The 24,760-nt window shown below is 44.7% G+C and overlaps 1 protein-coding gene across 43 annotated transcripts in view; it reads left to right on the forward strand.

The window, feature by feature from the left end:
- Nucleotides 1-24,760, forward strand: part of GPHN (gephyrin) — a 593,334-nt gene that overhangs the window by 558,400 nt on the left and 10,174 nt on the right. For 22 of the 43 annotated variants that reach the window (XM_077257154.1, XM_077257187.1, XM_077257046.1 and 19 more), the window contains 3 exons: nucleotides 10,640-10,727; nucleotides 11,004-11,077; nucleotides 11,753-11,826. In XM_077257154.1, the coding sequence (XP_077113269.1) occupies nucleotides 10,640-10,727; nucleotides 11,004-11,077; nucleotides 11,753-11,826 (236 nt within the window). The remainder of the gene's footprint in view (nucleotides 1-10,639; nucleotides 10,728-11,003; nucleotides 11,078-11,752; nucleotides 11,827-24,760) is intronic. The other 21 variants (XM_077257160.1, XM_077257052.1, XM_077257075.1 and 18 more) reach the window with 1 other exon arrangement.

The raw sequence follows: 24,760 nt of genomic DNA on the forward strand, positions 1-24,760 counted from the left end.
GAGGAAAATCATTTAATTGTAAAAAGCATGACTTTATCCTTAGCCACTCCCACTGGCTCAGGAGCACCGGGGATAGGCATATTGCCCTTCATCTTAATGCACTTGATTACTTTACCCTGACCCGCTTCCACCGACACAGGGGCACCCAGATTCGGTACATTGCTGCTCTTCAGTTTAATGCACTAGATTATTGCATTGTCCCAACAACAAGCTTGAAAGAAAAAGGAGTTGGTCAACATAAAAGGTGGAAATCCGTGCCTCCTTACTCTCAAGTCATGTGAAAGAAGAGGGTCCTTGAAGCTACAGATAGTATTGAAAAGATTGCCTTCCTCTTTTTCTTCTCACCTCCTGTTTCTAGCTCGGAGGAGCCAATTTATTCTGTAGACATGCAAAATATGATTGCCATGACCCCAGGGACTTTACCCTAACAGGGTTTTATAAGAAATAAATGCTTCTGGAGACCAGGGGGCCATACCGTGGTGATCACCCCTCCAAACTAGGGAGCCATACCCAAGATGGTTACCCCTCCACACCAGGGGGCCACACCCAAGATTGTTACCCCTCCACACCAGGGGGGCATACCTGAGATCATTACCCCTCCACACCAGGGGGCCATAACTGAGATGGTTACTCCTCCACACCAGGGAGCCATAACTGATATGGTTACTCCTCCACACCAGGGGGCAATACCTGAGATGGTTACCCCTCCACACCAGGGGGCCATACTCGATATGGTTAGCCCTCCACATCGGGGGGCCATACCCTAGATTGTTAGCCCTCCACATCAGGGGCCATACCCGAGATGGTTACCCCTCCACACCAGGGGACATACCCGAGATCCTTACCCTTCCACACCAGGGGGCCATACCCGGGATCGTTACCCTTCCACACCAGGGGCCATACCCGAGATGTTTACGCCTCCACAAAAGGGGGGTCATACCCAAGATGGTTACTCCTCCACACCAGGGGGCCATACCCGAGATGGTTACCCCTCCACATTAGGAGGCCATACCCGAGATGCTTACCCCTCCACACCAGGGGGCCATACCCGAGATGTTACCCCTCCACACCAGGGGGCCTAACCCGAGATGGTTACCCCTCTACACTAGGGAGCCATACCTGAGATGGTTACCCCTCCATATCAGGGGGTCATACTGTGGTGGACACTCCTCCAAATTGGATTACCCCTACTTACCAAGTTATAAGTGACTTCAAGGACCCACTAAAAAGAAAAAACAAATAATTGCTTTTTTTTGTATTATATAGTTAATGTGGTAGAGCGGCTCACTCAGCTGACACAGAGGTAGGCACAGGATCACTGTCTTTTTAAGTCCTTTCACTGGTTTATTATAGACATGCGGCATAAACCATGGTGAGGAGAAAATAAAAACAGCCCCTCAAGGCAAAGCAGGAAAATAAAACAAAATAGTATAACACAGTCCATTCATGAGCAGGAAGTCCTTCCGCTCAGAAGAAATCAGCATCCAAAGGTTCAGCTTTCCTTCACAGGACACAACGCACTGGAGCTCCACTCTTCTGGCCTACTAAACAGTGACTGCCTCTGGTAGCCAGCTATTTAAGCCCCAGACCACACCCTGAGGGTGGAGATAAGTGGACAACCTCCCATCCACTCTATGTTTGTCCACATAAAACCCAGCCCATTATGTAAATTAGCAGTTAACCACTAACAGCACCTAGTGTGCTGGAGGATAATCTATGGGTTTTATATTACTGACGCCATTAACCCCTTTCTGACATTGGACGTACTATCCCTTCGAGGTGGGGTGGGCCCGTATGACCACCGACGGGATAGTACGTCATGCCCTTTAATGCGACACCGCGACTTAAGTCGCGGTGATCGCATTAAAATTCCGACCCCATCTTACCTTACGGAAAATGGCCTCGGCATCTTGGGGTATGGCGCGGCCCCCCGGCCTCCCGATCGCTGTGATTGGCTGTTCAATTCTAAACAGCCAATCACAGCCTTTCTCATTGTTTCAGCCAATCAGATTGGCTGAAACAGTGAGGTCCCAGGCTTCGGCCAAAACCCCCCGGATTGGCGCGATCGACGATCACATCGCGCTGTGCCCTGCCTGTAAGTACCTGCTCCGCAGCCTGCTGTGCCCTGCCTCCTGTGCCCTGCCTCCTCTGGATCCTGCAGGTTTGATTGGCGTGATCGATGTGATCGTCGATCGCGCCAATCGCAGGGCACAGCGGTGGTGTTACCGCGCTGTGCCCTGCCTGTAAGTACCTGCTCCGGAGCCTCCTTTGCCCTCCCTCCTCTGCTCTGCCTGCTCCGGATCCTGCAGCTCTGATTGGCGCGATCGATGTGATCATCGATCGCGCCAATCACAGGGCAAAGCAGCGGTGTGACCGCACTGTGCCCTGCTGGTGACCTGCCTATGATCAGAGCTGTGAGCTCCGATCATAGGCTGGTGCCTAGCAACACCGGCGTCACCAGGGCCTCCTCTGATTGGTGGGATCGATGTGATCATTCGATCCCACCAATGACAGGTCACAGCAGCGGTGTGACCGCTCTGTGACCTGTCTCACCTGCCCCTGACCTGTCTGACTCCTCTGCAGGAATCCTCACACTTGGTGAGGATTCCTGCAGAGCGGTCATGCTGACAGATCCCCTCCTGTGCTGAGAACTTGTGGTGCCACAGTAGCCTGTGACACCATAATTCTAGCCAAAGAAAAAAGAAAGAAGACAGAAGAAAGAAGAGAGACTACAAACGTAAGTGTTCATCCCCGATCCCGGTCCGATCTTACTTCACCCCCCTTACCCTTCCCCTTCCCCCTCCCCCTAAGTTCGGCCGGTCATTGAACACTTCAGTAAAAAGTTTGCTGAAGTGTATGTGCCCCAAAGGGACATCTGCGTGGATGAGTCCTTGGTTCATTTTAAGGGGCGGCTCAGATTCTGTCAATACCTGCCCAACAAGAGGGCCAGGTACAGAATCAAACTCTACAAGCTGTGTGAGAGTACCTCAGGGTACACCTACAGCTTTAGGGTACTGTCACACTCTGCAACTTTCCAACGATCACGACCAGCGATACGACCTGGCCGTGATCGTTGGAAAGTCGTTGTGTGGTCGCTGGAGAGGTGTCACACAGACCGCTCTCCAGCGACCAACGATGCCGAGGTCCCAGGTAACCAGGGTAAACATCGGGTTACTAATCGCAGGGCCGCGCTTAGTAACCCGATGTTTACCCTGGTTACCAGCGTAAAAGTTAAAAAAAACAAACCGTACATACTCACATTCCGGTGTCCTTCAGGTCCCTTGCCGTCTGCTTCCCGCTCTGACTGAGTGCCGCCGTAAAGTGAAAGCAGATCACAGCGGTGACGTCACCGCTGTGATCTGCTCTTACTTTCCGGCCGGCAGTCAGATCCAGCGACGAAATAAAGTTCCAAACGATCTGCTACGACGTACGATTCTCAGCGGGGTCCCTGATCGCAGAAGCGTGTCAGACACTGCGATATCGTATGGATATCGCTGGATCGTCACGGATCGTACCATCGTAGTGATCAAAGTGCCACTGTGTGACAGTACCCTTAGAGTGTACGAAGGGAAGGACAGCAGGATTGAACCGCCTGAGTGTCCTTCCATCCTGGGAGTGAGTGGGAAAATTGTGTGGGATTTGGTGCACCCACTGCTGGATAAAGGTTATCACCTCTACACTCTACTTTTATTCCAGCATCCCACTCTACAAATCCCTCTCTGCGCGAGGTACCGCAGCCTGCGGTACTGTCCGCAAAAATCAGAGAGGCCTCCCGAAGACGCTACTTGGGCAGATGCTCATAAAAGGTGAGAGCAAAGCCCAATGTAGCGACCGCCTGCTGGTGGTCAAGTACAAGGACAAGAGGGATGTCCTTCTCTTGACCACCATACACTGTGATGGCAGTGCCCTCAGCACTGTACGGGGTACCTCTACACAGGTCTGCAAACCGGACTGTGTACTGGGGTACAACAAAAACATGGGGGGCGTTGATCTCTCTGATCAACTCCTCCAACCGTACAGTGCTTTGAGAAAGGCCAAGGTGTGGTACAAAAAGCTCTCCGTGTACATCGTGCAAATGGCAATGCTCAACGCTTTCCTGCTGTCACGATGTGCACGCCACACCGATACGTCGTACCTTCAGTTCCAGGAGGTAGTGGTTAAGGCCCTGATGTTTGGCACGAGGGAAGGAGCGGGCCCCGGTACTTCCGGAACTGAGGGTGCTCGTATCGTACCAGGTCAGCATTTTCCGGGGGTGGTCCCGCCAACTGATAGAAAAGGTAAGCCACAAAAAAGGTGCCGAGTGTGCTACAAAAGAGGAATACACAAGGATACCATCTATCAATGCGACACCTGTCCCGACAAACCTGGCCTGTGTATGAAGGATTGCTTCAAATTGTACCACACCTCCATGCACTACTAATTTACTTTACAGGAACCAGTAGATTAGGTCCAAAGAGGGGGCACATGTAAGTAAGTTCCTTGGGGGTCTAGGTTCCAAAATGATGTCACCTGTGGTTTTTTTTTACTGTTTAGGCACATCAGGGGCTCTGCAAACGGAACATGACGCCCTCAGACCAGTCCATCAAAGTCTGTATTCCAAATCGTCACTGCTTCCCTTCTGAGTCCTGAAGTGCCCAAACAGTTTTTTCCCACATATGGGGTACCAGCGTACTCAACAAATTAGACAGCAACTTTTGGGGTCCAATTTCTCTTGTTACCCTTGGGAAAATAAAAAATTGGGGACTGAAAGATAATTTTTGTTGGAATAAAATAGAATTTTTTATTTTCATGCCAGGTGTCATAAACTTTAGTGAAGCACTTGGGGGTTCAAAATTCTCACCACACATCTAGACAAGTTCTTTAGGGGGTCAAGTTTCCAAAATGGGGTCACTTGTGGGGAGTTTCTACTGTTCAGGCACATCAGGGGCTCACCAAATGGAACATGATGCCCGCAGACCATTCCATCAAAGTCTGCAATCCAACACGTCACTACTTCCCTTCCGAGCCCTGAAGTGTGCCCAAACAGTAGTTTTTTCCCACATATGGGATACCAGCATACTCAGGACAAATTGGACAACAACTTTTAGGGCCCAATTTCTCCTGTTACCTTTGGGAAAATAAAAAATTGGGGACTGAAAGATTTTTGTGGGAATAAAATAGAATTTTTTATTTTCACGCCGGGCGTTATAAACTTCTGTGAAGCACTTGGTGGTTCAAAATTCTCACCACACACCTAGATAAGTTCCTTAGGGGGTCTAGTTTCCAAAATGGGGTCACTTGTGGGGGGTTTCCACTGTTTAGGCACATCAGGGGCACGCCAAACGCGACATGGCGTCCGATTTCAATTCCAGCCAATTTTAGCTTGAAAATGTCAAACAGCGCTCCTTTCCTTCTGAGCCCTGCCGTGTGCCCAAAAAGTGGTTCCCCCTGACATGCAGGGTATCCGGCATACTCAGGACAGATTGGACAACAACTTTTAAGGTCCAATTTCTCCTGTTACCCTTGGGACAATAAAAAATTGGGGACTAAACGATCATGTTTGTGGAAAAAATAGGACTTTTTATTTTCATGCCCGGGCGTTATAAACTTCTGTGAAGCAGTTGGGGGTTCAAAGTGCTCAACACAACCCTAGATAAGTTCCTTAGGGGGTCTAGTTTCCAAAATGGGGTCACTTGTGGGTCACGCGATATGGCGTCCGATCTAAATTCCAGCCAATTTTAGCTTGAAAATGTCAAACGGCGCTCCTTTCCTTCTGAGCCCTGCCGTGCGCCCAAAAAGTGGTTCCCCCTCACATGTAGGGTTTCAGCGTACTCAGGACAAATTGGACAATAACTTTTGAGGTCCATTTTCTCTTTTTACACTTGAGAAAATAAAAAAATTATTGCTGAAAGATCATTTTTGTGACTAAAAAGTTAAATGTTCATTTTTTCCTACCATGTTGCTTCACCTGGTGTAAAACACCTGAAGGGTTAATAAACTTCTTGAATGTGGTTTTGAGTACCTTGAGGGGTGCAGTTTTTAGAATGGTGTCACTTTTGGGTATTTTCTGCCATATAGACCCCTCAAAGTGACTTCAAATGTGAGGTGGTCCCTAAAAAAAAATGGTTTTGTAAATTTTGTGGTAAAAATGAGAAATTGCTGGTCAACTTTTAACCCTTATAACTCCCTAACAAAACAAAAATTTTGTTTCCAATATTGTGCTGATGTACAGTAGACATGTGGGCAATGTTATTTATTAACTATTTTGTGTCACATAACTCTCTGGTTTAAGAGCACAAAAATTCAAAGTTGGAAAATTGCGAAATTTTCAAAATTTTTGCCAAGTTTCCATTTTTTTCACAAATAAACGCAAGTTATATCAAAGAAATTTTACCACTATCATGAAGTACAATATGTCACGAGAAAACATTGTCAGAATCACTGGGAATACGTTGAAGCGTTCCAGAGTTATAACCTCATAAAGGGACAGTGGTCAGAATTGTAAAAATTGGCCCGGTCATTAACGTGCAAACCACCCTTGGGGGTAAAGGGGTTAAGCTTATTGAAACCTATCTCCCCTCCAGGACTTTACCAGTGACTTTGTCACAATACATATACTGACCAGTGTATTCACATGACAGCTTATTCTGACATGTAATTGAAAAACTACTTATCTTTCACTAATTATATTATTACATTATAGTATGCAGTGCTGAGCAGTGACATCATTAATGATATCGCTACTGAGCACTACATCTGGATGTAGCAGAGTTGGGGATTGTCGTTCGACGTGGGATGGAGTTACGTCTGACCTCTTTGAATTATTTTATTTTTTAAAGGTAATAAATTGGTAAAAGAGGGTTGAGCAGTGTTTTGTACAATTAAAGGACTTCAAACATCAGGGCTGATGATATTAGTCTTGGAGGCGGCCAATATCTATGTCCATTCCCAGCCTATTAATATCAGCCCGCAGCTATCTGCTTCGCCTTTGCTGTTTATTGAAAAAACGGGGGACCCAACGTTGTTTTTCGGGGGGTTTCCCCTTTTTAATAACCAGTAGAGGCTACACAGACAGCTGTGAGCTGATATTAATAGCCTGGGAAGCTCCATGTTTATTTCCCCTTTCCCATAATAATACCACCACCAGCCCCCAACTGTCTGCTTTCCCTCAGCTGTTTATTAAAAATGTGCTGAAAATCTCAGCTTATACACGAGTATATACGGTATTTCTTACTATGCACAGGTTACGGCTGTTGAACACTCTCATCAGTGTCACCTGCTCTCGCTGCTATCAGCGAGACTAGCCACACGATGAAGAGAGCAGTAGGTATTAGCCGACGCCTCACCAGCAGTAACCTTTTCAATGCTAATCACAGCCGCTCGCTCACTCGCTGTCCTCTGTGTGACAGCTTGGGAACCCACAGAGGTCCACAATACCCAGCGATTGTGTCCGGAGGTGACTTCAATAAGGTTACCACCGGTCAAAGCCACTGTTTCCCAAGCTGTCACACAGAGCACAGCGTGGGAACAGCCAGATGTTCAGGCCCCCCCATTCACTTCAATGGGGATTGGGTTCTGGATCAAGTTTGGGTGCCATTCTGATACCCAAACCAAACTGTTTTTTTAGAAATTTTGGCCGAGCCCGAAGGACCCAAACATCCATTCTTAGACTAGACTAGACATCCATCCCAAGACTAGAGTCCTGCTAATAGATCCGCCTATCTCTACTGGCCACTACAGTTTTGTAATTTGAATTATATACTTAATTTCAGTTGTTTCACACTTTTTTGTTATGTCTTATATTCTAGGTTCTTCAAAGTAGCCACCTTTTGCTTTGATGACTGCTTTGCACACTCTTGGCATTCTCTTGATGAGCTTCAAGAGGAAGTCACCGGCAATGGTCTTCCAACAATCTTGAAGGAGTTCCCAGAGATGCTTGGCACTTGTTGGCCCTTTTGCCTTCACTCTGCGGTCCAGCTCACCCCAAACCATCTCGATTGGGTTCAGGTCTGGTGACTGTGGAGGCCAGGTCATATGGCGTAGTACCCCATCACTCTCCTTCTTGGTCAAATAGCCCTTACACAGCCTGGAGGTGTGTTTGGGGTCATTGACCTGTTGAAAAATAAATGATGGTCCAACTAAACCAAACCGGATGGAATAGCATGCAGCTGCAAGATGCTGTGGTAGCCATGCTGGTTCAGTATGCCTTCAATTTTGAATAAATCACACACCACACCATCAGACCTCCTCCTCCATGCTTCACGGTGGGAACCAGGCATGTAGAGTCCATCCGTTCACCTTTTCTGCATTGCACAAAGACACGGTGGTTGGAACCAAAGATCTCAAATTTGGACTCATCAGACCGAAGCTCTGATTTCCACTGGTCTAATGTCCATTCCTTGTGTTCTTTAGCCCAAACAAGTCTCTTCTGCTTGTTGCCTGTCCTTAAGCAGTTGGTTCCTAGAAGCTATTTTACTATGAAGGCCTGCTGCACAGTCTCCTCTTAACAGTTGTTGTAGAGATGTGTCTGTTGCTAGAACTCTGTGTGGCATTGACCTGGTCTCTAATCTGAGCTGCTGTTAACCTGTGATTTCTGAGGCTGGTGACTTGGATAAACTTATCCTCAGAAGCAGAGGTGACTCTTGGTCTTCCTTTCCTGGAGCGGTCCTCATGTAAGCCAGTTTCTTTGTAGCGCTTGATGGTTTTTGCCACTGCCCTTGGGGACACTTTCAAAGTTTTCCCAAATATTTCGGACTGACTGACCTTCATTTCTTAAAGTAATGATGGCCACTCGTTTTTCTTTACTTAGCTGCTTTTTTCTTGCCATAATACAAATTCTAACAGTCTATTCAGTAGGATTGTCAGCTGTGTATCCACCAGACTTCTGCACAACACAACTGATGGTCCCAACACCATTTATAAGGCAAGAAATCCCACTTATTAAACCTGACAAGGCACACCTGTGAAGGGAAAACCATTCCGGGTGACTACCTCTTGAAGCTCATCAAGAGAATGCCAAGAGTGTGCAAAGCAGTCATCAAAGAAAAAGGTGGCTACTTTGAAGAACCTAGAATATAAGACATAATTTCGGTTGTTTCACACTTTTTTGTTAAGTATATAATTCCTCATGTGTTAATTCATAGTTTTGATGCCTTGAGTGTGAATGTACAATTTTCATAGTCATGAAAATACAGAAAAACCTTTAAATGAGAAGGTGTGTCCAAACTTTTGGTCTGTACTGTATGTTGAAGCATTTCAGTTTTGTGTAGACTTAGACTGGTCAATGTGTCCTCCACTAAGGGTGCCCATTGTGGATATGTGAACAGAGTCAGAATAGGCGGCTTCACAGGAGCGCCAAGCTGGTGATTGGAGTATTTTAGTGCAGGTAGCACGCTGCAGCTCCGGCCGGATGCCTCAGAAGAGGATAAGACTGGATGAAGTAAAAATGGACCAGTCATATGGAGTGCGAGCGACACAGTTCAGCTGGTATTAAAAATTCTTCATTTAATATTTCCACCACGCATTTCAACGGAATAGTTCCATCTTCTTCAGGTGGCAGTTATGGATTGTTATTGTGGATATGTGAGCATCAGAACTTGGCCATGGAGTGATTTTAATTCCTATCTTGTGAATGTCCAGCAAGGGATGGTCCCAAAGGCTAGACTGTTGAGACTGAGAAAAGTTCTGGGCAATGTTCTGTTGGGAGGCCTCAGATGATGGAATTCATTCGGATGTAATTTTGACATGTACCACCTACTTAAATATTTTTTAAGCCCTTCACGGCAGCCATATTCCCGAACGCCAGTGGCCTCTTCAGTAGAGTAATGCCATGGTCTCACTCCAAAAACTGTTTAGGAATGGATGAACATGACAAAAAGTTTATGGTTTTGAGTTGTTCTCCAAGTTATATCTCAGCTCAACCAAGTGTCACTAGGAGGAACGGAAAATAAGTCAAATTCATGGACCTCACCACTGAAAGGACTCTAAGTATCAGCTGCTGACATCTCTGTGCCAGATACTATAGGACATGATCAAAGGTCTCTTGGAGTCCATGTCTCGATGGGTCAGAGCTGAATAATGATCTATAGATCTTTCATTTGGGTTCTGTAATTAGCTCCATTTTATGCTATCCAAAGTTCCATGGGGAGAACCATCAGAACGTTTAATTTTTAATACCAGATTTATGGTGATCATTTTCTATTGTTAACCGCTCCTTAAAGTGTTGTCTGGTGAAAGCAAGGTTGGTTTAGGTGATAACTTACTATTTGTGGGGGATCAACTGCTGTGATCCGCACTGATCCCAGTTAGAATGTAACGCAGCTCCAGTTACTCCGTAAGGTGCTGTCAAGCGCTGTGCTTGGCTTTTTCCTTTAACCCCATATAGAATAAATAGCGCAGCTATTGACCGTCCAACCTGCCACTCCATTTTGTAACTGGGTAACTGGGACAAAAATTGGTGATCAGTGCGGATCCCAGCAGTTAGACCCTATTGATCAGTCCAAAGGAGAGGTGATAATGTGTTGTTAGCCCAAAGTTGTATTCTAAGTTGTACTTTATGCTATCAGTAGCCTTCAGGTTATGGTCACAATTACTTTCCTGATAGTCGTATGGGATTTATTAGACATTCGTCGTTGACATATCATGGTTTCTCTGCCTACAGCCCAGATGACTTATTAAATGCCTTAAATGAAGGTATCAGCCGTGCTGATGTTATCATCACTTCAGGAGGTGTATCCATGGGAGAGAAGGTAAGCGTGCATATGCTGTGAAACGTCCACGAAGTCATAAATTAACTGTTCACGCTGAGCACAGGCCCATGGTGCGCCATTGTCATGACCAGTCAGTTGAGAGTTTCTTCCCATGTTATTGTTTTCCATATATCTTCAACTCCCTCTTTGACAGCTCTGGCTTTAAGGGAAGTATGCGACCCCCATTTCCCATTGTCCATGGCAGTTCCAGTGTTGGGGGAGGGGGAGTTATTGGCACTTGAAATATGGCAGTGATTTTGACCTTTTGTCCAACAGGATTACCTTAAGCAGGTGCTGGATATTGATCTCCATGCACAAATCCACTTTGGTCGAGTATTTATGAAGCCAGGGTAAGGATATGGAAAACTACATACATATAAAAGTATTCAAAATTTTGTATGTATTTATTTCCTTGAAATTATTTATGTTGATTATTACATTTTTTTTTTATTTTATAAATATTTTTCTTTCAGTTTTTTATATTTATTTTTTTCATTTTTCTATTTATTTTGCTGTTTTTTTTATTTTTCTTTCATAGCTTGTAGGTTTCCATTCCAATAATGCTAATATATTAACTATAAAAACAGCTATTAAAGGTTTTTTTTCTAATTTTGGGAACATTTGTTTTAATTAAATACGTGTATTTTGTGTTAAAAATAATTTTTGCACTTGGGTTGCATTAAAACTGTTGTACCTGTTCGTTTACTGCACATTTAACTTTAGTCTGTGGTCATAAATCAGCTGACAGAAGATTAGAAAAAGACAGATAAGAGTTATAAACTCTGGTCAGATTGTCATGTCGAGCTCCCTTATAGATTCTCAGTTAGCGAATTCTGCAGCCAGCATTAGACAGTGCAACACAGTAGCTACAGAAGGTAAACGGTGCTACATTTCCAATGATTCCCAATGGCAGAAATTATTTTTAGCCCCAAATACATGTATTAAGAAATAAAATGTCTCCATGGGTGGACAGACTAATGACCATGACAATGCGAAGCAGTAACCGCACAAGCTTTGTCTTTCAGCCTGCCTACCACCTTTGCCACCTTGGATATTGATGGGGTTAGAAAAATCATATTTGCACTCCCAGGTAAGCAACGTAAGTGGCAATATTTTATATTTTGAAGTCAGAAGATAGTTTGGTAGATCCATGTCCTTCTTGATTAGAGAAATTATTTATATCAGTACCTGATAGAATGTTATCACGGTGCAGTGACGACTTGTTTCTCTGTGTCATTAAAGGAGTCATTGCATTGCAAGTTTTAGGCCATGTTAGTGTTTCCAATGTGATGGTTGGATGTTTAATGAGCCCGGGGCCATGAAATGATCTCACTTATTATCAGATTTTTATTTATTTTTTTAAACACCTGTTCAGACTGAGAAATCTATTGTGTTTTCGGCTTTTAGAGAAAATAATTTGTGAAATTAAAGGGGTTGTCCCATAAATAAAATGTGTCGCCTATCCACCAGATAGAAAAGTGTGTGATTTCTGGGAGTCTGGCTGGTAATGCCGCAACTGATCTGAATGAAGAGGGGGACCCTAAGTTTGTTGTGTGAATGGAGCTGTAATGAGCATGTGCAGCCTTTGTTTGTTGTGTGAATGGAGAGGTAGTGAGCATGTGCAGCCTTTGTTGTGTGAATGGCACAGGAATGTGCATGTGCAGCCTTTGTTTGCTGGGTGAATGGAGTGGTAGTGAGCATGTGCAGCCTTTGTATATTATGTAAATGAATCACTAGAGAGCATAAGCAACCTTTCTTTGTATATTTTATGAATGGAGCAGTAGTGCGCATGCGCAAACTTTGTGTTATGTGACAGTGACTTAGTGAGCATGTGTGACCTTTGTATGTTGTGTGAATGGAACAGTAATGAGCATGTGCAGCCATTTTTTGTATGTGGTATGAATGGAGCTATAGTGAGCATGTGCAACCTTTGTTTTTATGTTATGTCAATAGAGAGGTAGTGAGCATGAGCAGTGTTTGTTTGCATGTTATGTCAATAGAGCAGTACTGAGCATGTGCAGCCTTTCCTTGTGTGTTAAGTGAATGCAGGGCCAGGACAAAGTATTTTAGTGTCCAAGGCAGATGAAGCCAATGGCGCCCCCCACCCCAAATCAAAAGAATGGCTCAGAGACTAAGGTAACAGGATCGCTAATGTACATCCCCCTTCCCCACCAATGGGTTTGGTAGCAAACTCTGATGACCACTTCTAATTGTTACCTTTTCCACAAAAAAATTTCTCAAATGTTTAAAAATGGTGTACTTTAGGGATGTGATTTAACAGTGAGTGCAATTGCTAAGTTAGATACAGAATCAATCGTTTTTTGCAGACCATTGACACAATACAGGGGAAAAATAGCGATATTCATCCCTGACGTCCTAATTTTAAATATAGAACTCAAGCATACTTATGGAAACTAAGGAAACGTAACTATAATCAAGGCTGTGTGATTCCTATTAAGATATCCAGCATTTGGCAAACTCCTTAATGCAAAATAAACAGACCCCCTTTATAAATAAAGGGTTGTGTCTGATGGTTTTAGCGTCTGTCATGCGACAAATTTATCTTGCACAAAACTGATGGTGGTTCTGGTGATGTATTGATGTAGTGATGGTTGTTCTGGTGCTGTATTTATGTAGTGATGATGATTCTGGGGATATCTGCATCACCAGAACCATCATCGTCAGTACATAATGAATACGAAGTAAAAATCCTCATCAGTACATAATTAGAGCGCGAGACCCATCAATAGTACATGAATATGGCACAAGAAAACATCCGTAAATAAACACATCACCAGAACCACCATCAGTACATGAATATCTGTCACCAGAACCAGTATGAATACATGAATACATCACTAGATCCACTATCAGGACATGAATACTTCAAGAGACTCACCATTAGTACTTGGCTGCATCTCCAGAACCACCATTAGTAAATTATTACAGTACCTGAACCTCCATCAGTACATGAATATATGACTATTTCCAAGAGTATTTGAATACGAGAACCAAGCTTAGTACAACAATCAATGGTAATATCAAGTCAGCCCCATAAACAATTGTATTGCATGAACTTACAACCCTGCAACTCCCAGTATGTCCTTAACAATGATAAGGAGATACTGTGATTTGTTATTAACAGCCATTGTCTGACTACGGACCATGCAAGAACCACAGTATTAGTATCACAAATAAACATTTACATCCATGTACGTTATAGATTCTCTGGAATCGTCTCTTTCTTTTCATCTCCATCTTGTCAAGATGCCATGATGACTTATCACATCCAGAGCTGTTCTCTGCAGACCTCCCTCTTCTCCAGTCTTTTGCAACATATCCCAACACAGTCACCTTAAGGCCATGTGCACACGTTCAGGATTTTTCATGTTTTTTTCACATTTTTTTCGCGTTTTTTCGCTATAAAAACGTGATAAAAACGCGAAAAAAACGCTTACATATGCCTCCTATTATTTACAGGGTATTCCGCATTTTTTGTGCAAATGTTGCGATTTTTTCCGCTAAAAAATCGCATCGCGGAAAAAAAAGCAACATGTTCATTAAAAATGCGGAATTGCGGGGATTCCGCACACCTAGGAGTGCATTGATCTGCTTACTTCCCGCACGGGGCTGTGCACACCATGCGGGAAGTAAGCAGATTATGTGCGGTTGGTACCCAGGGTGGAGGAGAGGAGACTCTCCTCCACGGACTGGGCACCATATAATTGGTAAAAAAAAAAGAATTAAAATAAAAAATAGTCCTATACTCACCCTCTGATGGCCCCGAAGTGTTCCCGCCTCTCCGGTGCATGCTCTCTCTTCGGTTCCTATAGATGGTGTGGTTCAGGACCTGTGATGACGTCACTGTCTTGTGATTGGTCGCGTGACCGCTCATGTGACTCACGCGACCAATCACAACCCGCAACGTCATCACAGGTCCTGAACCACACCGGCATCTATAGGAACGGACGCCGCTGAGGAGATCGTCTGGGTGAGTATAACCATTTTTTATTTTTTTTATTATTTTTAAACATTCTATCTTTTACTATAGATGCTGCATAAGCAGCATCTATAGTAACAAGTTGGTCACACTTGTCAAACAGTATGTTTGACAAGTGTGACCAACTTGTCAGTCAGTTTTCCAAGCGATGCTACAGATCGCTTGGAAAACTTTAGCATTCTGCAAGCTAATTACGCTTGCAGAATGCTAAAAAAACGCGAAAAAAACGCAAAAAAAAAAATGTGGATTTCTTGCAGAAAATTTCCGGTTTTCTTCAGGAAATTTCTGCAAGAAATCCTGACGTGTGCACATACCCTAAAAATAAGTGTTACTAAAAGGCCCTGTGCATAAAAATATCTACTATCCATATTATAACCCTAAATAAGCCTCCTATGGTATATGGCCTTCACACCATCCACCATTATCAGCTATAACCACCCCTGCCTATACCATGGCCGTCCTTTCTCTAATATTCCATTACACTCTCTAGATCTCCACATTCTTCCCCTGCTATGCTAACTCCATATTGTGCCTCCATTTCACCCTTTCCCCTCTCCATATCCATTATGTGCCCCTTTTCACACTATGCCCTCACACTGCCCACCATGCTGTCCTCTTGAAACTGTAACCACTACTCACGCTGTCCCCCTACACAGTATGATGGTCCCCACAGCTGCCCATATGGTGTGATATTCACAAACCCCCAATATATAGTATGGTCACCACCACAGCCCCCAATATATACTGTACTATGATGTCCACCACAGACCCCCATAAATAGTATGATGCCCAAAACAGCCCTCATGTATACTATGATGATCCCCACAACACCCCATACAGTTTTATTGCCCACAAACAACACCCCAAACAGTATGATAGTACCACAGCCCCCAGTACAATGACCTCTACAGCCCCTTATACAGTATGGTCATTACAGCTTCTCATATAATTTGTTGTCTCCCCTTCACAGACCCTCATTTCATAGCCTCATTTTACCCCCTCTGCATAACCCATTAGTTTATTTCCCCCATCTGCACAGCCCGTCAATTTATTCCTCCAATCTGCACAGACCCTCATTTTACCCCCTCTGCACAACCCCTCAGCTTATTTCCCTCATCTGCACAGCACCTTATTTTATACCCCCATTTGCACAGCCCCTCATTTTATTTCCCCGTCTGCACAGCCCCTCAGCTTATTCCCTGAGCTGCACAGTCCATAAGTTTATTCTCCCCCATTTGCACAGCCCCTCATTTTATTTCCCCGTCTGCACAGCCCCTCAGCCTATTCCCTGAGCTGCACAGTCCATAAGTTTATTCTCCCCCATATGCACAGACCATCAGTTTATCCCCCTCTGTTTTTCCCCTCATCTGCACAGCACCTTATTTTATTCCCCCATCTGCATAGCCCCTCCGCTTATTCCCCCATTTGCACAGCCCCTCATTTTATTCCCCCAACTGCACAGTCCCTCAGCTTATACCCTGATCTGCACAGCCTGTAAGTTTATTCTCCCCCATATGCACAGACCGTCAGTTTATCCCCCTCTGCACAGCCCCTCAGCTTATTCCCCCTCATCTGCACAGCCCCTTATTTTATCACCTTTATGCACAGGCCCTTATTTTATTCCCTCTCCTCTGCCCAGCCCCTCAGCCATATTCCCCTTATATGCACAGCCCCTAATTTTATTTCCATCTGCACAGCCCCTCATTTTATTCCCTCTCCTCTGCCCAGCCTCTCAGCTTATTCCCCTTATTTGCACAGCCCCTAACTTTATTCCCCATTTGTAAAGCCCATCAGTTTATTCCCCCATCTGCACAGCCCTTCAGGTTATACTTTCATCTGCACAGCCCCTCTTTTTACCCCACCTCTGCACAGCCCCTCAGCTTATTCCCCCACGTGCCCACCCCACCTCTGCACAGCCCCTCAGCTTATTCCCCCACATGCCCAGCCCCTCATTTTATTCCCTCTCTTCTGCCCAGCCTCTCAGCTTATTCCCTGCATCTACTTGGCCCCTCATTTTATGAGTGGCCTGCGTCTTGCTGGAGATCCCGGCAGAGCAGGGAGATGACAGTTTCTCTGCTACTGTCCCAGAAGGCGCACACAACAATTGCGTTCGCCTCTGAAAGGCGTGAAAGCAATTTAGTGCATGGAAGGAGTGACGGCTGGGGCATAGGACAGAGATAGGAGTGGGCCGTGTCAGTGACTGACATCGCTCACTTCCGTGTCTGCGCCATCACTGTGCTGAATGTCTGTGGCCGCAGAAATATGTCAGGCGACCCCAGACATTCAGCATTTTTTTTTTCCAAAGTGCACCCCCCTTGAGTAGGCACGAGGTGGTGCCGTGTGGAGGTGCCTACGCCTCTTCCCGACCTGTGTGAATGGATCGGTAGTGAGCATGTGCAACCTTTGTTTGTATGTTATGTAGAATGGAGTGGTAGTGAGCATTAGCAGCCTTTGTTTATATGTTATGTGAATGGAGTGATAGTGCGCATTAGTAGCCTTTGTTTGTATGTTATGCGAATGGAGTGGTAGTGAGCATGTGCAGCCTTTGTATGTTTTGTGAATGGAGCAGTAGTGAGCATGTGCAGCCTTTGTTTGTATGTTATGTTAATAGGGTGGTAGTGAGCATGAGCACCTCTCCTATAGATATTGCACATACACACTACTGCTTCATTTACACTAGAGATTTTGGAACTACCATTGTGTTCACTGGCAGGGAATGGCCCCCCAAACAATCATGCATTTATAACCTATCCTATAGATATGTAAATATTGTGAGGGGTTGATAGGCTTAGCTGTTCCTCGAGGTAGACTCGGGCACACGGGTGGTTAAAGTCTCTCGGTGGTTTATTGCCTCATAAACCAAAAAACAAAATGGTAACAGAAAAACAGCCTGCCGGCTCAAACTAAAATAATCAGTTCATACACCGTCCTGCCCGGGTCCTCTGGGACAACACATACGGCAGCTCTCGCAGCAGCTAGCAATCTGGAGGCTTGCTTTCCTCCACCCACATGGACAGAGAAAAAAAAACAGGCTGGACATTTAACTCTGCTCCAGCCACACCCTGGAGGTTGAGATGTGGCGGGTAGGCGTCCTGCCTATCTCTGACCTACCCACCATGAAAGCCATTCCCATATAGCAACTGGATTGTTCTTGGCACATATCATGCTTGAGGAAACACTTATGGCTCTCACATCACACATGGAAGCAATCTTTGTGACACATATCTTCCCTCATGTATGACACCAGTGACCCTGTCACAATATACAGTGCCTTGCGAAAGTATTCGGGCCCCCAGAACTTTTCAACCTTTTCCCACATATCATGCTTCAAACATAAAGATACCAAATGTAAATTTTTGGTGAAGAACCAACAACAAGTGGAACACAATTGTGAAGTTGAATGAAATTTATTGGTTATTTAAAATTTTTGTGGAAATTCAAAAACTGAAAAGTGGAGCGTGCAATATTATTTGTCCCTTTAACTTACCATATATACTCGAGTATAAGCCGAGAATTTCAGCCCATTTTTTTAGGCTGAAATTGCCCCTCTCGGCTTATACTCGAGTCATTCCCAGGGGTCGGCAGGGGAGGGGGAGCGGCAGCTGTCTAATCATACTCACCTGCTCCCGGCACGGTCCCTGGACATCCCTGGTTCTTCGGGCGCTGACAACTTCTTCCTGTATTGAGCGGTCACATGGTACCGCTCATTACAGTAATGAATATGGACCCCACTCCACTCCCATAGGGGTGGAGCCGCATATTCATTACTGTAATGAGCGGTACCATGTGACCGCTCAATACAGGAAGAAGCTGCCGGCGCCCGGAGAACCAGGGACGTCCAGGGACCGCGCCAGGAGCAGGTGAGTATGGCTGGGGCAGTGCGCTATATTCACCTGTTCCTCGTTCCACCGTCGGCGCCGCTGTGTCTTCTGCGTCCTCTGCAGTGACGCTCAGGTCAGAGGGCGCGATGACGCGATTAGTGTGCGTGCCGCCCTCTGCCTGAGTGTCAGTGCGGAGGACGGGGAAGACACAGCGACGCTCGGCGGTGGAACGGAGGACAGGTGAATATAGCAAATGTCGGGGGCCTGAGCGACGAGAGGTGAGTATTTGATTTTTTTTTTTTTTTTTAAATCGTAGCAGCAGCATATGGGGCAAATATCTCTATGGAGCATCTTATGGGGCCATGTGCAGCATTATATAGGGGCAAATATCTCTATGGAGCATCTTATGGGGCCATAGTCAGCATTTGTGCAGCATTGTATGGGGCAAATGTGTCTATGGAGCATCTTATGGGGCCATGTGCAGTGTTATATGGGGCAAATGTCTGTATGGAGCATCTTATGGGGCCATAATCAGCATTTGTGCAGCATCATATGGGGCAAATGTGTCTATGGAGCATCTTATGGAGCCATGTGCAGCGTTATATGGGGCAAATGTCTGTATGGAGCATCTTATGGGGCCTTAATTAGCATTTGTGCAACATTATATGGCGCAGATGTCTGTATGGAGCATCTTATGGGGCCATAATCAACATTTGTGCAGCATTGTATGGGGCAAATGTCTCTATGGAGCATCCTATGGGGTCATAATCAACATTTGTGCAGCATTATATGGGGCATATTTTAATATGGAGCATCGTATGGGGCCCATCATAAGCTGTATGGAGCATTATATGGGGCATATTTTGTATGGAGCATGTTATGGGGCCCATCATGAACTGAAATGGAGCATTATATGGGGCTCTTGATTCAATATGGATATTCAAAAACACTTAACCTACTGATGTCTCAATTAATTTTACTTTTATTGGTATCTATTTTTATTTTTGACATTTACCGGTAGCTGCTGCATTTTCCACTCTAGGCTTATACTTGAGTCATTAAGTTTTTCCAGTTTTTTGTGGCAAAATTAGGGGTCTCGGCTTATACTCGGGTCGGCTTATACTCGAGTATATATGGTAATACTTTGTTGCACCACCTTTTGCTGCGATTACAGCTGCAAGTCGCATGGGGTATGTCTCTATCGGATTTGTACATCGAGAGACTGAAATTCTTGCCCTTTCTTCCTTGGCAAACAGCTCAAGGTCAGTGAGGTTTGATGGAGATCGTTTGTGAACAGCAGTTTTCAGCTCTTTTCACAGATTCTCGATTGGATTGAGGTCTGGACTTTGACTTGGCCATTCTAACACCTGGATAAGTTTATTTGTGAACCATTCCATTGTAGATTTTGCTTTATGTTTGGAATCATTATCTTGTTGGAAGACAAATCTCCGTCCCAGTCTCAGGTCTTTTGCAGACTCCAACAGGTTTTCTTCAAGAATGGTCCTGTATTTGGCTCCATCCATCTTCCCATCAATTTAAACCATCTTCCCTGTCCCTGCTGAAGAAAAGCAGGCCCAAACCATGATGCTGCCACCACCATGTTTGACAGTGGGGATGGTGTGTTCAGGGTGATGAGTTGTGTTACCTTTACGCCAAACATATCGTTTGGCATTGTTGCCAAAAATTTGAATTTTAGTTTCATCTGACCAGAGCACCTTCTTCCACATGTTTGGTGTGTCTCACAGGTGGCTTGTTGCAAACTTTAAACAACACTTTTTATGGATATCTTTGTGAAATGGCTTTCTTCTTGCCACTCTTCCATAAAGGCCAGATTTGTGCAGTGTACGACTGATTGTTGTCCTATGGACAGATTGTCCCACCTCAGCTGTAGATCTCTGCAGTTCATCCAGAGTGATCATGGGCCTCTTGGCTGCATCTCATCAGTCTTCTCCTTGTTTGAGATGAAAGTTTAGAGGGACGGCCGGGTCTTGGTAGATTTGCAGTGGTATGATACTCCTTCCATTTCAATGTGATCTCTTGCACAGTGCTCCTTGGGATGTTTAAAGTTTTGGAAATCATTTTGTATCCAAATCCGGCTTTAAACTTCTCCACAACAGTATCACGGACCTGCCTGTTGTGTTCCTTGGTCTTCATGATGCTCTCTGTGCTTCAAACAGAACCCTGAGACTATCACAGAGCAGGTGCATTTATGCCGAGACTTGATTACACACAGGTGTATTATATTTATCATTATTAGGCATTTTGGACAACATTGGATCAGTCAGAGATCCACAATGAACTTCTGGAGTGAGTTTGCTGCACTGAAAGAAAAGGGGCCGAATAATATTGCACGCTCCACTTTTCAGTTTTTAAATTTCCACAAAAATTTAAAATAACCAATAAATTTCGTTCAACTTCACAATTGTGTTCCACCTGTTGTTGATTCTTCACCAAAAACTTACATTTGGTATCTATGTTTGAAGCATGATATGTGGGAAAAGGTTGAAAAGTTCCGGGGGGCCAAATACTTTCGCAAGGCACCGTGTGTATGTATGTATATATATATATATATATATGTATATATATATATATATATATATATATATATATATATATATACTGCTCAAAAAAATAAAAGGAACACTAAAATCCCGCATCCTAGATATCACTGAATGAAATATTCCAGTTGTAAATTTTTATTCATTACATAGTGGAATGTGAGAACAATAGAACCTAAAAATGATCGACATAAATCACAACTAATATCCCACGGAGGTCTCGAGTTGGAATAATGCTCAAAATCAAAGTGAAATATGAAGTTTCTGGTTGATCCAACTTCAGTGGAAATGCCTCAAGACAAGGAAATAATGCTCAGTAGTGTGTGTGGCCTTCACGTGCCTGTATGACCTCCCTACAACGGCTGGGCATGCTCCTGATGAGGCGGCGGATGGTCTCTTCCCAAATCTCGACTAAAGCATCCCCCAAATCCTAAACAGTCTGTGGTGCAACATGACGTTGGTGGATGGTGCGAGACATGATGTCCTAGATGTGTTCAATCGGATTCAGGTCTGGGGAACAGGCGGGCCAATGCATAGCTTCAATGCCTTCATCTTGCAGGAACTGCTGACACACTGCAGCCACATGACGTCTGGCATTGTCCTGCATTAGGAAGAACCCAGAGCCAACCGCACCAGCGTATGGTCTCACAAGGGGTCTGAGGACCTTATCTCGGTACCTAATGGCAGTCAGGTTACTACTGGTGAGCACATGGGGGGCTGTGTGGCACTCAAAATAAATGCCACCCCACACGATTACTGATCCATTGTCAATCCAGTCATGCTGAAGGATGTTGCTTGCAGCATATCACTCTCCACGGTGTCTCCAGACTGTGTCATGTCTATCACATGTGCTCAGTGTGAACCTGCTTTCATCTGTGAAGAGCACAGGGCGCCAGTGGTGAATTTGCCAATCCTGGTATTCTGTGGCAAATGCCAAGCATCCTTCGTGGTGTTGGGCTGTGAGCACAACCCCCATCTGTGGACGTCGGGCACTCAGACAATCCTCATGGAGTCGGTTTCTAACTGTTCGTGCAGACACATGCACATTTGTGGCCTGCTGGAGGTCATTTTGCAGGGCTCTGGCAGTGCTCTTACTGTTCCTCCTTGCACAAAGGCTGAGGTAGCAGTCCTGCTGCTGGGTTGTTGCCCTCATTCGGCCCCCTCCACGTCTCCTGGTGTACTGACCTGTCTCCTGGTAGCGCCTCCAGCCTCTGGACACTACGCTGACAGACACCGCACACCGTCTTGCCACAGCTCGCATTGATCTGCCATCCTGGATGAGCTGCACTACCTGAGCCACTTGTGTGGGTTGTAGAGTCCGTCTCTTGCTACCACGAGTGTGAAAGCACAATCAACATTCAAAAGTGACCAAAACATCAGCCAGATAACATTGGTACTGAGATGTGGTCTGTGGTCCTCACCTGCAGAACCACTCCTTTATTGAGTGTGTCTTGATAATTGCCAATAATTTCCATCTGTTGCCTATTCTATTTGCACAACAGCATGTGAAATTGTCAAACAGTGTTGCTTCCTAATTGGACAATTTGATTTCACAGAAGTTTGATTTACTTGGATTTATATTCTGTTGTTTAAGTGTTCCCTTTATTTTTTTGAGCAATATATATATATATATATATATATATATATATATATATATATATATATATATATGTATGTGTATATATATATATATATATATATATATATATATATATATATATATATATATATATATATATATACACCGTATTTTCCGGCATATGAGACGATGTTTTTACCCCTAAAAATTGTCCCAAAAGTCGGGGGTCGTCTTATACGCCGGTTACGGCGTGTGCAGGAAGCGATCCTGGATGTTCCCAGGGTCTGAAGGAGAGGAGACTCTCCTTCAGGCCCTGGGATCCATATTCATGTAAAAAATAAAGAATAAAAATAAAAAATATGGATATACTCACCCCTCCGACGAACTCTGGCTGTAAAGCGCAAGCGTCTGCCTCTGTTCCTAAGAATGCAGAGAGTGAAGGACCTTCGATGACATCGCGGTCAGGTGACCGGTCACCTGACCGCTCAAGTGAAAGTCAGACATTGCTTTTCAACCATGCTTCCACAGAATTTAAAGGGAACCTGTCACCCCCAAAATCGAAGGAGAGCTAAGCCCACCGGCATCAGGGGCTTATCTACAGCATTCTGTAATGCTGTAGATAAGCCCCCGATGTATCCTGTAATATGAGAAAAAGAGGTTAGATTATACTCACCTGGGCGGCGCTTCGACCCGATGGGCCTCTCTGACCTTTCCTGGCGCCTAGGCGCTGCAGTACTTTGCTCTGCCCTCAACAGGGCAGACAAAGTACGCCATGCTGGACCCGCAGCGTGAAGACAAGAAGAGGACGTCATCTTAAGAAGATGGGAGGCCCCGGACCGGACCGCGACGCCCATCGGACCGGACCACAGCGGGACCGTCCCTGGGTGAGTATAATCTAACCTCTTTTTCTCATTTTTAAGGATACATCGGGGGCTTATCTACAGCATTACAGAATGCTGTAGGTAAGCCCTTGATGCCGGTGGGCTTAGCTCACTCTCGATTTTGGGGGTGACAAGTTCCCTTTAAAAAAAATAAATAAATAAAACTACTACTGACAACATGATTTAGAAGTTCCAAGCGATACATTTTGTATTTATTTTCTTTAAATGAGAATTGGTCAAAATAGCAAAAAAATGCATTGCTTGCAGACCTCAATTTCATAATCATTTAGAAATAACAATACTAATGGTTTAACTCAGGAAGAGTTCAGAAATCAATATTTTATGGGGGTAACCATGATTTTTAAGCTTTCATGTGTATTGGCATGCTTTCCACCAGTCTTTCACACAGCTTTTGGGTGACCTTATGCCACTCTTGGACTATCCATCTTCCTCTTGATTACATTCCAAAGGTTTTCAATGGGGTTCAGGTCTGGAGATTGGGCTGGCCATGACAGGGATTTGATGTAGTGGTCCTTCGTCCACACCTTGATTGACCTAGCTCTGTAGCATGGTGCAATGTCCTGTTGGAAAAACCAGTCCTCAGAGTTGGGGAACATTGCCTGAGCAGAAGGAATCAACTGTTTTTCCAGGATAACCTTGTATGCGGCTAGATGCATATGTACTTCGCAAAGATGTTAATCTGCCCAATTCCAGCCTTGCTGAAGCATCCTCAGAACATCAGCCATCCTCCACCAAAGCTGAAAATTAAACTACCTTACTCCAGTCCCCTATGGTCCAATCCTTATGGTCTTTGGCAAACTTCAGCCTGGCTCTCCTTTGCTTCTCATTGATGAAAGGATTTTTCTAGCTTTACATGACTTTAGTCCTGCCTCTAGGAGCCTGTTACGAACTGTTCTTGCCATGCAATTCACCCCAGCTGCCAATTGCCATTCCTTTTGTAGGTCACTTGATGTCATCCTGCCGTTTCTGAGTGACATTTGAATAAGATGACAGTCATCCCGGTCAGTGGAGAGTCATTGTCGCCCTCTGCTCGTCTGTAGCTTTGTTGTCCCCAATATCTGCTGCTTGACCTTGTTGTAATGGACTGCTGTCTTAAAAATTTTAAGGATGGAGGCAACATGGCGCTCACTGTGTCCTTCTGCTAGTAAAGCCAGAATTAAGCCCTTCTTTTCC

This window comes from Ranitomeya variabilis, chromosome 1 (genome assembly GCF_051348905.1).
Source record: "Ranitomeya variabilis isolate aRanVar5 chromosome 1, aRanVar5.hap1, whole genome shotgun sequence".
Classification (NCBI taxonomy): domain Eukaryota; kingdom Metazoa; phylum Chordata; class Amphibia; order Anura; family Dendrobatidae; genus Ranitomeya; species Ranitomeya variabilis.